Source organism: Cydia strobilella, chromosome 7 (genome assembly GCF_947568885.1).
Source record: "Cydia strobilella chromosome 7, ilCydStro3.1, whole genome shotgun sequence".
In the NCBI taxonomy this organism is placed as follows: domain Eukaryota; kingdom Metazoa; phylum Arthropoda; class Insecta; order Lepidoptera; family Tortricidae; genus Cydia; species Cydia strobilella.
This window is the reverse complement of record NC_086047.1, coordinates 14,725,535-14,741,708: the sequence shown is the minus strand read 5'-3', so window position 1 is coordinate 14,741,708 and position 16,174 is coordinate 14,725,535. Positions and strand designations below refer to the sequence as shown.

The window sequence follows — 16,174 nt, the reverse complement described above, 5'->3', positions numbered from 1 at the left end:
GCCGAGGCGTCCGACATGTCATTTTCTATGACGGCTGATCACGTGGTGCTTTCCATAGAAAACGAAGCTCCGGAGGCTCCGGCCCGGCCGCGGCCCGGTCTAGCGTGAGTCATCCTTAAAATTGACATATCATTTTAATGATCGTTTCTGGATACATTCAGTCACAAGTTAAGAAGATAGCAACTAAATAAGATAAATAGATAGGAAAAGAACGAGAAAAAATAAATTAGGCTATGTATGTTCAGAAAGGTGGATCTAACAAAATTACTTATATTAGCTATCGGAGCGGTGTTCGGTTTAATTGGTGGACGCCTGAATTCTGCTCGAGACGATGATTTCTAATTTCTCTATTCAAATAAATTTTAAGTTTCTTTAAGCGATGTTTATACATAATGTTCAATTGATGTAAGACAACCAGTGCTGAATATTACCTACGCCATACTCGTACCTAAATGCTCGAGAGAATTTCGGAAAACGATTTTTCCCAAGAAGAAAATCTAGCAGTTGATTTTAGCGTTAGTTGATAGCCTCCCTTAGATATTAACGCATAGATAAGGATCTCGGTAGGATTTGATCAACTGGGCCCAAGGAAAGAGCTGGGTATGTGCCACTTATACAGTACAATACACATACATACATACACATAACATATTATCACGCCTATTTCCCGGAGGGGTAGGCAGAGATCACGAATATCCATTTGCTACGATTCTGACATACCTGTTTCGCTTCCTTCACTTTCATAACATTCCTTATACACGCTCGCCGGTTTAGGGTGCTCTTGACCTGGCCTTTCTTCAGGATTTCCCCGATCTGATCAGAGAAAGTCCGCCGAGGTCTGCCCCTTCCAACTCCCGTTTCTACCTCTCCCTTATACACTCTTTGCACGTGTACAAACCATCTCAACATACCTTTCTAAATTTGTGTCACTACTTCTTCGTTCAGTCCACACTTTTCCCTTATCACACTGTTCCTAATTCTATCTTGTAATCTCACACCACACACACTTCTCAACGCTCTCATTCCCACTGCGTTCACATGGCTCAATACAATACCTCTTTATTGCACAATCTAAAAAAACATTTACAGGGAAACACACATAATACATGAAGACAGTGGTTACAACAGGCGGTCTTATCGCTAAAGAGCGATCTCTCCCAGACAACCTTTAGGTAGTGGAGAATTGGTAATATTAATTAAACTAAACTCTATTTCTTTATAATGTATGTACCTAAACCTGTGTTGTGTACAATAAAGTGATTACTAGGTACTATTACTATTTAGGAAGTGCAAAAAAACTAAATTGGAAACTACAAAGCTACGAAGAAAATACTTATAAATATTAAATCTACAACAATACAATAATACATACTACATCGGGTAGGACGGGGACGTTTGAAACACTTTATGTTTAAGCGCCTGTAACTATTTTATGTTTAAAGTTAGAAGGGTATGTGCTTGTATTATTAAAGGTTATTTATTTAGTTTTTAAATAAAAAGTGTTTGAAAAGCCTATCGCTCATGGTTACGTAATGATAGGGAATTAAAGAGAATGTGGAAGAGTGGTTTAATTGACCCCATAGGTGTGTTAATTGAAACACTATGTGGGGCCAGTTGAAACACCTTAATATATTCGGCAAAACGAAAGATAATTTGTTATTTCTAATCTTTTTTAAATAACTGAGATCACCTAAAGTTCGCAAAGAAATTACAAAAAATTCACAATGTATCTGCGTCTAAAGATCTTGATCAAAGAAAGGAATGCAAAAAAATGTGTTAAGACATCTAGACTTCTTTGTTATGATTAGTACTTTAATCACATGTAGCTTAATCAAACGACAGTGTTTTAATGCAACAACAAGATACGACGATAAGGATTTTTTTGTAGAAATACATAAGTCAAAAGTTTCAATAATAACAATAACAATGTTTCGATCATGACCATAATAAAATCACTGCTTGGTAAAACAATGCCATATGTGGACATCCGTCATACAATTTTCAAAAATAATGCATTAAATAAAAAGGAATATAACACATCCAATTAGTTGCATTTACACAAGTACACGTCATACAAAATTATAAGGAATTTTATTTAAATGACAAAAAGTTATTCTCAAAAGTAGAGATTTTGCAGATGTGGCTTTGTTTTACCAAGGGTACTAGATAATGCTCTTTAAGATGGGAAAATAGCAACACATACATACAATATTCAAGTATAGCGTTGATTAATTGCAATGATTATTTTCGTGTGGTACTTTCACTACTTGCAGATAATGCAATATAGAAAGGACGAAAAAAAAGTACTGGAAAATTAGGACATATTGATCAAAGCGCTGCTTTGTCATTTGTCGTTTCATTAGCAATAATAGTTTTAGGCACTTCAACCTAATTCGTGGAGGTGAGATATGCACTAAAAGAGACACTTTAATTAGTAATTAGTATGAAACATATAACACATTAAAAACGGGCAGCAAATAGGTAAATATTATTCAGAAACTAAATCACATTGTTACACCTCCTATCAAGGTAACCTCTCTTATCTAAATAAATAATAGCTGCAATAAGTTATATTAATGTTCTACAGTGAATTAAACGGAAATTATGTAGGACGTTATTATCTGACATTGTCAATGACATATGAAGGGCCATAAGGCACTACATTACAAAATATCACGGAATACAGATCGTGAATTCTAAAAACAATGAGCCCTGCGTTTATCGTTGCCGTTGTAAAAATCGTAACCCGCGCGTGACTCGAATATCACCACGTTACTTAGGCACGTCGTTATATTACATAGCATGAAAAAGGGTACAACAGTTAACAGAACCCCTTGACTTACAGCTTTTTTGTGAAAGACGAATTATTTACACGGAAAAAATATGCTAGGTTTCAATAGCAGGACGAAGATCACTAATGCGCGCAAAAACGCGTTGCTGGCAGATGATGTACTGTTGTTTTGTCTGGCCTCGAGAGAGTTCAAGCCTTGCAGCCCTATTTTATACTTAATTGCTTGAACTACTCAAATATTTACTACCACGAGGACCTCCGACTGTTGTGTTTAACTTGGTTTATTTTCTTGATTGTATTATGCTTTGACACTTTTAAATATTTACAATGTTACAAGAATCGTACTACTCTACAATAACACAATATTGTTTTACGATTTAGTGTACCTATTAAGAGTGCAATTTAACATTAAGTAAGTAAATTAATTTGTTCACTAATTAATATTATACCAATGTTCATTGTAAACAGTTACTCGACAAAACTACATTGACGTGTTATACCTATACAATAAAATACTTCTTAACAGCCTCGATCATCTTACAAGGCAAGATTCTTACATATTTGGAACAGAAAAAAATAACATCAAGTAATTCATGTTTTAGGATGAGCAATTAAAATATACTAATAAGTAATCTTATTAATATATTTATATCCCATAGCTAGCGTAGCTCAGTACTTACACCATCAGTTTAGATTCCATAAACATCAATCAATAGTCCTTATAAGAAGAAAAAAGAATAATAGTCAAGTAATTTGGGTAACCAGGTGTACCGTAATAGAATTTGGAAACACAACTCTCAAATAACACCGCTTTTTCCATTCTGGCCGAAGGTTTATTAATCAAAGGATTAAAGCGATCTAAATTAGATAAACAGAAAACAGAACGATCGTTGCCATGTCTCTTACCGCGGTTAAAATGAATAAATACTTACATTTTCGATTACGTTCTCATCATTTCACGTATAAAGAAACGATTTCAGTAAATATCATAATGTATGTAAGACTAACATTTGCATGTGGTAATGAAGTGAAAAGGTTTATACAAAGGGCGCTTAATTACCTAAAGTCGGATATAATATACAAGATATTTAAGATGGAATTCCTGAAATTGTCAAAATTTAAGTCCTTTTTCACCAGAATAACAATTGCGACTTATGTTTTCGATAATTTGACTATCTCATACGTAAAATAGTTGACATTAACATATTTAAACACTTTCTAGTACCTATTCAATTAATATAAAAATATGCCTCATTATTTAGTCATCCATTACGCTATTTGACTGGGGTGTTTTACACTACGATGACTGGTTATTCCCGTAAAACTTGCAGTCCGTGGGCTTAGACTTAGCGAATTATCAAGTTAGTAATAGGGGAATTAAGTTTTTAACTTCCCGTTTATAATATCACGCACCACTAATAAAATTGCTGAAATTACCAGCTCGTATGTACGAGCACAAAACTGTGATGGATAAAGTTCTGGGGAGTTACATTGCACGGAATATACCAGTATGCATGAAATAAACTAAGAACAACATTATCTTTTAAGCTTAGAATAAATTTAAAAGTGGAAAAATTACTGCCTTGGGTGAAACTTGAACTCACGGCCTCTGGATCGATACTCCAGCGCTCTGCCAACTGAGCCACCAAGACCTCATCCATAGTCAGCAATTTATTCTAAGCTTAATAGCATCGATCGCAGACGTTTCTGCTTGTTAAAAATTTACATTATCTTTTATTTAGTGATCTGAAATAATAATAATAATAAATCATTTATTCCAGATAACATTGATCCATAGCTATAATTTACATTTTACAAATGCAATAAAAATTTAAAATAAATAAAATTAGGTGTAAAACATAAATATCCATTAAATTTTAATTGGCAGAGCATTTGGTAATTGCTAAATTGAAATAACCGTATATGCTTCATTTACATGTAAAATGGGTAGATGCTGAGATAACAGCATCTGATTCTTGATAAAGCGATTACTTTATGGTAAAGAGGCAGGAAACGGCAGAGGCATGTGTGGTCACTCATAGAGATCCTGTGTAGGTATATAGTCATTTATGCACATTCAGATGCCATCAATGAAGGTACCTAGTCGTAAAGCACAAACTTATTCAAAATGTAGGTTACACACTTATTTTCGCAGAGTTTAATATTAACCAAACAGAGGCGTAGTGGGTTGATTGCTGCATTATGATGTTCCTACACTTTTCACAATAATCGCTTTGACATTTTGAAATAATAAGTAAATAATACTTTATATATGATTTATCAATATTGCAAATATTAATTAAAATATAAGTTAATAATTTTAAAGTAACAACCTAGTCCGTCATTGGAAGATAAGTCTGCTGTAGAAGATTTTTTTTAATTTTCTTACATAACACGTAGGTAACACGTAATACGTATGATTAGCGTGCGACATGGCAAAAATGTGAATTGAATTATGTGGACTCAAATTCTTTTCAAAATTATTACACACAATACTAAACATCTTATGTTTCCCTTAGCCGCCAGGCAGGTTTCTACACACTGCCAATAGTATGCAAGCAATAGTTACTTCAGAAACATCAAAAAACCCATGATTTTATTGAATACCAATCATTACCTTTGAACACCTCTACAAAGTTATAAATTTTGCTTCCACCAGACGACGCATAACATTACAAAGTAATTCGATTGTTACCGTATTTTCCCAACTGATTTTCTAATTTATTTTCATATTTATATTACGGTTGTTATGCGTAGTGGGGGCAATATTTTTCACCGTTTTACCGAATCTAACTATACGAAAAAAGAATCTTAAACCTAAAAACCTATTTCGTTTTATTCTCTGTATATTATTACATAGCTTATGTTTTAATATTGTTTTAGTTAAGTATCTTAATTTTTCTATCAGTAACGCAATTTAAAAAACGTTTACCACATAATTAATATCAGGGACGGCTGGCAGTTTTTCTTTCTTCTATGGCGTCAAACGACATAAAAATGTGGTGAAATATGAGACATACTTCAAAGAGACTACGCCAATATTTATTTTTTCGCAAAATGCTGACGCACGATCCTTTTGAAGCAGTACCTTTTTGTGATAGTGTATGCAATACGTGACGAAACGCATTTTTCTCTCTTTTCTCAGGGGAAGGAAGTAAAAACGAAGCCTTATTCATAATATAAAGAAAATAATATCAATGTAAGACCAATTCAATGTGAATACCGGATCATTGCGTTCGCATAACACATGGCTGCGCCGGTAAGCGCACGCATTCAATGTGTTTTCAATATAATTTTGGTATGTAAAATATACATCTGTGAATGAGGCCTAAGGTAGTTTTGCTTTTCAGAGAGAGCGATCTAGCAATGCAGGTGCTATTGTTTATTCAGCGCTCAAACAGCTTGATAGATCGTACGTGACGATATCAGGTTTATCTGTACCGTTGAATGGACCATTTAGCCTTCAGTGTTCCAGAATTGAAACAAAAGAGCAAGTTCACGGGAGTTAAATCGTTTACGAGTAGTTTTCAAGAGTCATGGGAATCATTCCGTCTTAACTATATTTTACAATTTACCGTCGTACCATGCATTACTACAGACATGGCGGCCATTGGAAATTAAAAATGAAATAGATAACATACACTAAAGAAAAAGTGACTAAGTCCACCAGAGGCGGAAAGAAAAACTAAAATTCATAAATTAATTTGATTTGTTTCCTAGTTGCATTCGAAACTAGGTAGTTGGAATTTGGAATTTACTGTGCTACGGTAACATTTTATTATTACTTTACGGCTATTGTGCATGGTGGGGAAGCGTAAAATGGTAGGAAAAAGCACACTAGTTAATGTTACAACACAAGGCACTTATTAATGACTTATTGATGACTAAAACGTATTCGAAGATATAGAAGATGTATCAGATATAGCTTTTGTTTTTCTTAATTTCAAAATACTTCATGTGTTTCGCCAGCAGCGCCATCTAGGTTGGTATTTGAACAACCTATGCCATTAGGGCGCAAGCGAACGCATACGAAAATCGACCTAGTTGTGTCCATCCAATTATGGAGGCGACTGTATTTGTTATGTTTGTTTGTATATAAAAAGATGTCTACTGCGAGTTGGCTTCGAAATTTTTCCTAATGAATCTATAGGTATAAAGAAAAGGAAGACAACTGAGTAAAGGCAAGGCATACCTATTAATAGCCTACCTATTTGGATACTTTCAATATTAACTAATTAGCTTTCGTAGTGTACTACAATTTTAGGTCCGCCTTTGAGTGATCTGATGAAGTTGATTTCATTGCCAACAGAAAATTGAAAAATTCTTCAATCATGATTTAAATTATTAGTCAAGCCAATGATGAAAGCGTCCTTGAAAAATCGATGGACCTCCCTAAATATAATTGAATTTAATCGCGTTAGACCCGGTAATGACATTAATTGCGTGTTCCATACTCTGAAAGTGTCATTAAAAAGTGACATGAAAGTATTACCTAAGTAAAGAATATATTATTTTTTTGCACTTTTTTAAACTTACGTCAACTTCAATCCCCGGCAAAGGAAAAACTCTCGTGTGGGGTAGCTCCTTGGGAATGTATCGGTAGAACTCTTCTCTGCCGCGATACCACTTCACGCTGTACAGCGCCTCCTCGTCCTCTAACTGCCAGCTGCACTCCAAGGTCACGGTTTCACCCACCAGCACAGCCGCTGGCACATTTATCTCGAGGTTGTGGAGGCCTCGGACACCTGAGGACAACATTTTTATGGATATAAAACAAAGATTTTAATTTTCGGGGAGGAGTCAAGGCAATTTTGAAGGAATCTTCGGGACGAACAGCTAGTGCATAGCAAGTGTCATTTATAAATGAGCTCTCGCACAACATTTCACGTACCCCCCCACGTTGCACAATGTACTATTAAGGATGACTCACGTTAGACCGGGCCGTGTCCGGGCCGGAGCTTCCGGCGCTTACTTTTCTATGACATGACAGGTGATCACGTGATGCTTTCCATAGAAAACGAAGCGCCGGAAGCTCCGGCCCGGACACGGCCCGGTCTAACGTGAGTCATCCTTTAAAACCCCACTCTAAACATTAAGCCACAAAAACTACGTGGTACTTTACTACTAAAAAGGTCGCTAATTTGAATCGCAATTCAACCTAAGTAAATCGATAGCTAGCCAGTTTATAACGTCTTTTTATACCTAAGTATTCTTACAAATCTAAAGCTCTTAGATTCCAAACAATACAATACTACTATTTAAGTTGCATGACTCCCAGGACATTGTTTATCTGGCTGCCATATAATGAGTTCCATAGAATTTACGCTTGTCTGCCTCGAGATCGACCCAGCTGTTTGAATTTGGCATATGCAGATAAGTCTGAGTAAGTACAGTTTTTGTGCCAGAAAAATAAACAGTTCCCGAGGGGAATCCGAGTTGTTGCGGTACGATGGGGCGGAGACTAACTTTAAATAAATGTGCAAATATTTTTCCTACGTGCTATGACTCAAAGTATCAAAGTATATATTAGGTATGGCATCTAAAATATACAATTCACTACCTAAAATATAAGAGATACAAATGTTTAAAACCAATTTAAAGACAGAGCTCATCAAAGGAACATACTAGAACATCTCTGAATTTTTATCTGACAAAAACTTCGCCCGTGACCAAAAGTATCCTCTCTATTAATTTGTTAAAAAAAATACATGGCAACCTAATTTGCTATGATGTAAATCTGTATAATAGTTTCTAAGCTATCTAGAATATCTAGATAATAAGTTAGATCTATAAGACTAAATATTTGTACACCTTCATGGTAGAGCACTGTATCAACTCACTGTTATCTGTATATAACCCGTGTTTCACAAATAAATATAACTTACCTACTTACTTACAACTTTCATTTAAATTGTAAGTATTTTGTATCTTGGTTTAGATTCGCAACTTTTCCAAGAAGAAAATTAATACCTAATAAAAAAATCTACAAAATGTTACCCTAGAAACAAACACCAGGAAAGTAAAGAAAAATCTCGGAATACCTCCAGGGCGGAATTATGGCCGTTTCATGTAAAAGATCTCAAACAACGTCCACAGTGCTACTTCATTTTCCTTGACTCGCTTAATCTATGTCAAATAACGTTTCTTACACAGTAAATAACTTATGAGTTTTCCTTGGATTTGGTGGGAAGGACTTTGTTAAATTCTAAGAAACAATTTTTGTTTGGGAATACAAACGTTTTTAGTAAATTAATGGAGGCATGGTAACACTGTTGTTGTTATTAAACATAATTTCATTTCCGGAAATCACATAAAATGTCGGACGTAACAGTAATCAGGATTATGGGTAGGTATAATTAGAATTTGAAATATTAAATCAAAAATCGGTCTACCAATAGCATTGTCGAAATAAGAATAATAATAGTATTTAATAGTATTATTCAGATAAGCATAGTTTATCAAGAAAGGAAGGGTTTGAAAGGAAGTCGTCAAGACGATTCTATCGAGTCTATACTCAATAAGGCTGCATTGTTTTCCTACAAATTCTTCTTCATTCCCCATCATCAGACTAGCTTGGTGCTATATTGATTTAAACTAACACGATTTTCACTCATAATTTTTAAACTAACACGCAAAAATAGGCAGTGACAATCCTAGCGTACAGTAAATAATCAAGATCAAGTGCGGGTAGTTCGCAAAACCCGCGCAGCAAGATGTTGATACAGTTCCTCGCCAGTCTGCCTGTGACCACGAACGTAACGTCACGTTCGAAACATTAGGCCATAAATAAACGTAAGTTTTTACGCGATTAAGACCCGTGTTAGTTTTAAAATTAGCTTGCCAAAACATTGGCAGTAAAGTAGCGTAATTTATTATTTCTAACTTTAGCTCCATTTGAAAATGGGAAAAACGTCACAAACATCCAAGATTTGGAGCAACATTCGAATTTCAAAAATCTGTTGTTGAATAGTTATTGACATGTTATTACTTATGTTGTGTTGTGTGTGTATACCACAGGTCTAGAATGTACAAGATTGCCTGTCAAATATCAAAAGTGCGACCAAAATCGGAATGATGTCAAGTGCCATTGGAAGAATTTAATTAAGAAATACTTAAGACGAAAGTGGAACACTCGCGCGAAATCGCGTTTGTATGAAACGTAGTCCTCGTTTTCTTCTCTTGATATTTACAACATTTAATATATTTTGACACTATTTATTGTATATCAACCACAGCTAATTCAGCTATGGCCCTACGTTGTTTTTTTTTTCGATTTTTTTAATTATTATAAGTGTTAGGAGCATTTAAAAATGTGTATGAAATCTGTTTTGCGCTCGTAATTTTTAACATAAGCAAAAAATCTAAAAAAGTTAAACGTAGGGGCATAGCTACGGTTAATATACATCAAATTATGTAAAAATATTTTCCATAATGTAATATCCAGAGAGGAAAATGGGGATTACGTTTGTATGGAGAAACGGCCGTCCATATGTGATTGTGTAAATTATTTGCTTGTATAACAGTACATTCCAAGATTTATAACCACCCACCGTGTCTCCTAAATACAGCTTTTCTTATTTTCCAATATCTCCACCAATCCAGTCGGCACTCAAGCCGGCGAAGTGGCCACAATGAAGCTCAAAAGTGGTCACGATTTTTCATTTGTAGTCTATCTCTTTCGCACTCATGTAATGTTCATATAGGTGATTGATCCCCTGCTGCACACTTCAATTATCTTTAAGCGTAAGCGTCATTCTATGTCGGGGAGCCCAAGAGGGGATTTATGGAGTCACTCGAGCGCGTCAGATTAAAATATGGGGGATACCTTGCATCTTGTTAAGTACCTCCACTAAGTATGTGTCCTTAGCACCGAGCAGGGAGTCAAGGACAGCCCGTCAGAATAGTAATAAAAAATCGCCACCTTGAAATACTCGAGCGCGTCAGATTAAGATGTGATGGATTAATTACTTGTTAAATAGTGCCCATTTCAATAATCTGAAAATTTTAGCGATCCGTAAGCGAGTGGCAGGGTCCCAGTAGCAAAAAAAAATGGCCTTGACTTGACCTTGACTTACTCGAGCGCCTTCGATTTTTATTTTATTTTGAACGGAATAACCCAAGAATAACTATATCAAAAAAATCTGCCGATTTGACTGTTAATTAAAAACTAGAAATACTATAAGTGTTTGAGTTGAACCCTGGTGCGAATTCGACTCCTTATTAAATGTTAATAACTGCGGTGATCCCGAAATTGAAATCGTTAGTTAAATATTAAATCAGTGAAACTAGGTCGACTGGCCGCCGTTTTTAGTTTCTGTTAGAAACTGAGGAATCTCAATGGACAGTCATCGTTTAATAGCGTTCTTGCTAGATATTTTTATAGCATGTAATAATTTACAAAAGGCGTGGTACTTAATTTCACCACAACATTACGTATGGTATAAATTTAACACACCAACGAATAACGTGAAAAAACACTAGGTAAGTTTGATATAGTTTCTAATCATCATCATCATCATCATGTCAGACGATAGACGTCCACTGCTGGACATAGGCCTCCCCCAAGGCTCGCCACTCCGACCGATCCTGTGCCGCTCGCAACCACCGAATTCCCGCGACCTTCACCAGGTCGTCGCTCCATCTCGTTGGAGGCCTACCGGCAGTTCGTCTTCCGGTACGCGGACGCCACTCCAGAACCTTCCGGCCCCACCGGCCATCAGTTCTGCGAGCAATGTGCCCCGCCCACTGCCACTTAAGGTTTGCAATTCTGCGAGCTATGTCGGTAACCCTAGTTCTACTGCGGATATCATCATTTCTGACTATCACGCAGAGAAACCCCGAGCATAGCTCTCTCCATTGCCCTTTGCGTAACCTTGAGCCTTCTTATGAGGCCCATCGTTAGCGCCCACGTCTCAGATCCGTATGTCATCACTGGCAACACACACTGGTCAAAGACTTTTGACTTAAGACACTGCGGCAATTTGGACGAAAAGATACTGTGGAGTAACTAGTTATACTGGTAGTTTCTAATACCTGCATTCAATCTTCGAAATGATTAGAATCAGACCGACTCGAACACAAATATATGCTCTTAAGAGTAAGAGTATATTTTTGGAGAAAAAAGTACCTATGTAAAGTTTGGTTATCTACTTGGATTATCTCTCTGCTATTACGATCACACCACATTGATATACCAAAATAGTATTTTCAATGACAAGAGATCTCTCTAAGGTCTTTTGAAACCACAGAACTCGTCGCCTACTATTCGAATTCAAAGTAATCAACTATTCCAATCTGTTAACATCATTAATTCATTAGAGTAATTACATCAATACGCTTAGAAAATTCTTGAATTTAGTTCAAGTTAGTTGTTATAATTAAATACCCTCTACACCATTTACTGTAGCTTGTTTAGCGATAATCAAACGACGTAATGTCACTCGTTTAAGGCCGTTCCATCGGTTTGCCGCTGTCACTGTCACATTTCGCAAGAATGTGTATGTTATTTATATGATATAAACTTTACACTTTTTCGACTTAGCTGTAGACTGTATGGTAGATACGATACATGCTAGACTAGAATAGATGCAGTGCAAGTCTTGTCATGCTGATATCATATCAATATCAAGTCAACATTTTAAACTTCGAGTAGGCCTCTAGAGAGCTCTGATATAGCATTAGATACGACAAACTTCTCCAAAGTGATCATTTTAACATGAATCTGAATCTTACCTACACAGGATTCTTACCTGGAATTGCCTTAATATTGGAAAATGTATGACACAATCATTAAAATTACAAAACGCTACGAATAAATCTTTGTGGTTTCGTAACTAGGTTCAAAACTGCGTGTCGACCCTTGCTTTGGATTTCGGAGATCTCTTATCTGCTCCAAAAGATAACGGCTCCAGCTCACAACACAATGTACTACGCGCCACCGTAATCAAGTACCTATTACACACTATCAATACCTATGTTTACAAATAATGCTATTACAATTATGAAGTCAAATACGAAAGCCGTTGTTAATCAATATGTACCCAAACAACAATTCGATTTGAAACAGCATCAGAATTAATAATTGGCATCGTTAATCACACGTCACTCACTGCCTTTCGAAGCGAAAGTACATTAATAATGTTTAATTTATATCAACGACAAATAAAGATTAAAGACCGATATTTTTTTATCTTTATTAAATAAAAGGGTTTTATCATATTTGATGATGGCATTGTTACAAATCAAAATCACAAATTTATAATAATAGGTTTATTTAACAAAGTCACAAGTAACAATGAAATTTCGCATGGCAATGTAGTTCTAACAAATCTAACCCTAAGTATACCTTTTATATGTACCTTAAAAACTATGTTTGTAAGAGTGTTTCAATACATGGCTTAAACGTATACTATAATAAAGGTGTGAGACCGTGTGCGAACCAAGCTATTCTTTGTTATTGATAAGAAACGCAGGTTTGTAAAACGACTGTTGTCTGTCTTTACCTGTAATTCTTCTCTGTTTTATATCAATCAAAATGCTTAAAGCAGAACAAGAGGTGACAAGGCGGAGGCGCGATATTGCGGTTTCCACTCCGTCAGAGTTAATTTAATCTTTCACCGAAAAATAATAAAATATTCTTTACCGTAAAAAAAGATTTCTCAATTTCTCTTACAACTCGTACCTATTGAAATATAAAAGAAAATTACACAATGCGTATACCTATAAGTAATTAATTTAACTTGTAGGCACTGCTAATTTTAGCAAGCTTCCGTCAAAGGGAAGGATTACCTATTATTTGTAAAGTGAACTTATTTCTTAAATACCTACGCAATAATAACGTTTTAACATGTACGAATTTATTCGTGTTTAGTGCCATTGAACTTCTATCAAAATATTGACAGATTAGTACAAATTTACGCTAGGTCTCATGTGTACATATGTCAAAAATATCAGTATTGCCTACTAACAAATTTAATACACTTTTACCATTGAACTTTGGATGAATTAATATATTATCAGTATAATTCACATCTAAATAATGTATTAAGCACCCTAGAGCGATGGTTGAATGGAGCTGGTCCATCCATCAATCCACCGGACACTTTGGCCGGGTATCAATGAGGTTGGGCCTGGGATGACTTTGGCTTATATTGCCAGTAGTGTACACTTTATGGATTACAGTTTATACAAGTTTATTGATAATTTTGTAAACAAATATACATTTGTTTTGTTATTTTCATATTTCACATTCTTCGAACATAATTTAGTTATGTAAGAATAAGTACCTACACGCATAGATTTTTATCTCAATATCAACATTGCCCGATGTTTTATTTGACAGAACGCGTTTTCTTTAATAGTATTTTTGTAAGGGTCACAAATTATGTAACCTAACTTAAGAAATTAATCTACAGGATGCCGTTTTTAAAAGTTTAGAAATTTGATGGGGTTTGGAAAAAACGCGTTCGGTCACATTAAAATTTGGCAAATAAAACATCGGACGAATAAGGTAGGTGAGGCATATGAGGCCCGGCAGTAACAAGGCCCAGTATTAAAAATAGCAGTTGCACTAGTATTATTTGTTCAACACATCACGCACACATAGAAGTAGCAGGTATAACGAGCTGGCAAGAACGCTTGTCTTCTCACGCGTCGCTATTTTCTCAATAGCATCCATACAGTCAGAAAGGGAGGTTGCGACTGCGCTTGATGTTATTTTTACGAAAACAAAGTGTGTTTTTATTGAGTTTCATGATTTATTCGATATTATAGGTGCGAACAGTATTAATGTTACTTTGTAAGAACGGGAAAATTTATAATTTTATGAATATTTTTAATTAAACATGTATTCCCTATTATACTTGAACTTGTACTAGGGCTAAGAAGACCCACTGTCAGTACGGGTAACAAGGCCCGGTTCCGGGCTTTATTGAACGTATGAGATGAAATAGTAAATTTAAATATTTTAAGATAATTACCTATGAGTTTTTTTTTAACTCCTGATCAGGCCGAAGTTATAAGTAAGTACTTACTGACTTACAAAAGTATAAGTGTAGTGCCTCAATGTTGTTAGATTTTATTAATCTTTAAAAAGCTTTAAGTTCAATAAAGCCCAGAAAATTTAAGTTAATTGAAAGATAATTCGCGTTTTTTTTTTAAATTTCTCTTCAAAAGTTAATGTTAAAAGAGCTGTACCTAATAAAGGTTTAATTTTAGGTTTAGCCTAGTATTTTCGAGTAAAATAGACAATTTCCTATACCTTTAAGATAGTGAGGCCCAAAGCGAATTATTTTCACTAATTAATACCATCCTTCTATTGTGAAGATACCAAATATTGTTTTTTTGTATAAGTTCAAAGTTAAAAACAATTAAAATCTGTTAAAACTTCCAAAATGTACATTCATTTTGCGGGCCTTAATACCCTTCTAGTGTTTAATAAGGCCGAAAATAGTACTTTTATAAAATTTGTATTTTTCAAGAGTGTCGTAATATTTTTACGATTTTGATATATGAAGAAACTTAAATGAGAGACCTATATTGAATGAGTAAAACTAAGTACGAGTAGCTACACGTTTTCATGGGTACTAGCGGAACGCAACGCACGGTAGCGTACCGATTTTTTTGTATAGAACTATGTAGTGCTATTTTTGTCTAATAATTTCAGCTTTAGTTTATCTCACTACAGATAGGCAGCAAGGATTTTAATTAGCTTTGGCGCTGACGTAACTCTTGCTGCCTTCTCATTCATCACTGTTTTACTCACGCTTGTCCGATTCCATTGCAGGGCTTTAGCTTTTCCTGCTCTCCGCTTTTTTGGCCAATGTCAGCGTGTTTGTTGGACAGCGAATATAAATATCTTCTAAGCTATTACACATTTATAGAATAAGATTTACGGAAAATGTAGCACAAAATCGCTGATCTGATAAGGCGGTCGCAATTTATTGTCCATGACTGAGCCGGGATCGATGTCCAAATAGATTGTAAAATTGTAAACACGTTTTATTCTTTAGAACGGATCCATTTCGCAAATTTTATAATACAGTACGACGACGCATTTAGGCTGACCTGTTAGCGCTATTTTTCCATAATAAATAAGTTATTATATAGTTATTTATAATAATAACTACAATAACTCATATAAGAGGTATAGACATACTTGTAATCAAATACTTAATAAACTAAAGCGAAATTATGAACGTGACATGATCAATAAACACTAAAATGACTTAAAAAAACCGGCCAAGTGCGAGTCGGACTCGCGTTCCAAGGGTTTCGTACATTACACAGTTTAAACAATGTATTTTTTATGTGAAACGTGAGTGAAATGTCTTTAAAAAACCCCTGGGGGTCGGATCAAAAACTAAGTAATTAAGTCAGACTCAC

General features: G+C 35.1%; 2 protein-coding genes across 2 annotated transcripts in view; both read right to left on the bottom strand.

Moving 5' to 3' along the window:
* LOC134743238 (uncharacterized) overlaps positions 1-16,174 on the bottom strand; it is a 66,825-nt gene that overhangs the window by 29,170 nt on the left and 21,481 nt on the right. The window contains exon 2 of the mRNA XM_063676645.1: positions 7,328-7,536. Within this exon, the coding sequence (XP_063532715.1) occupies positions 7,328-7,536 (209 nt within the window). The remainder of the gene's footprint in view (positions 1-7,327; positions 7,537-16,174) is intronic.
* LOC134743223 (uncharacterized) overlaps positions 1-16,174 on the bottom strand; it is a 281,924-nt gene that overhangs the window by 254,305 nt on the left and 11,445 nt on the right. The gene's annotated exons all lie outside the window — the stretch shown is intronic.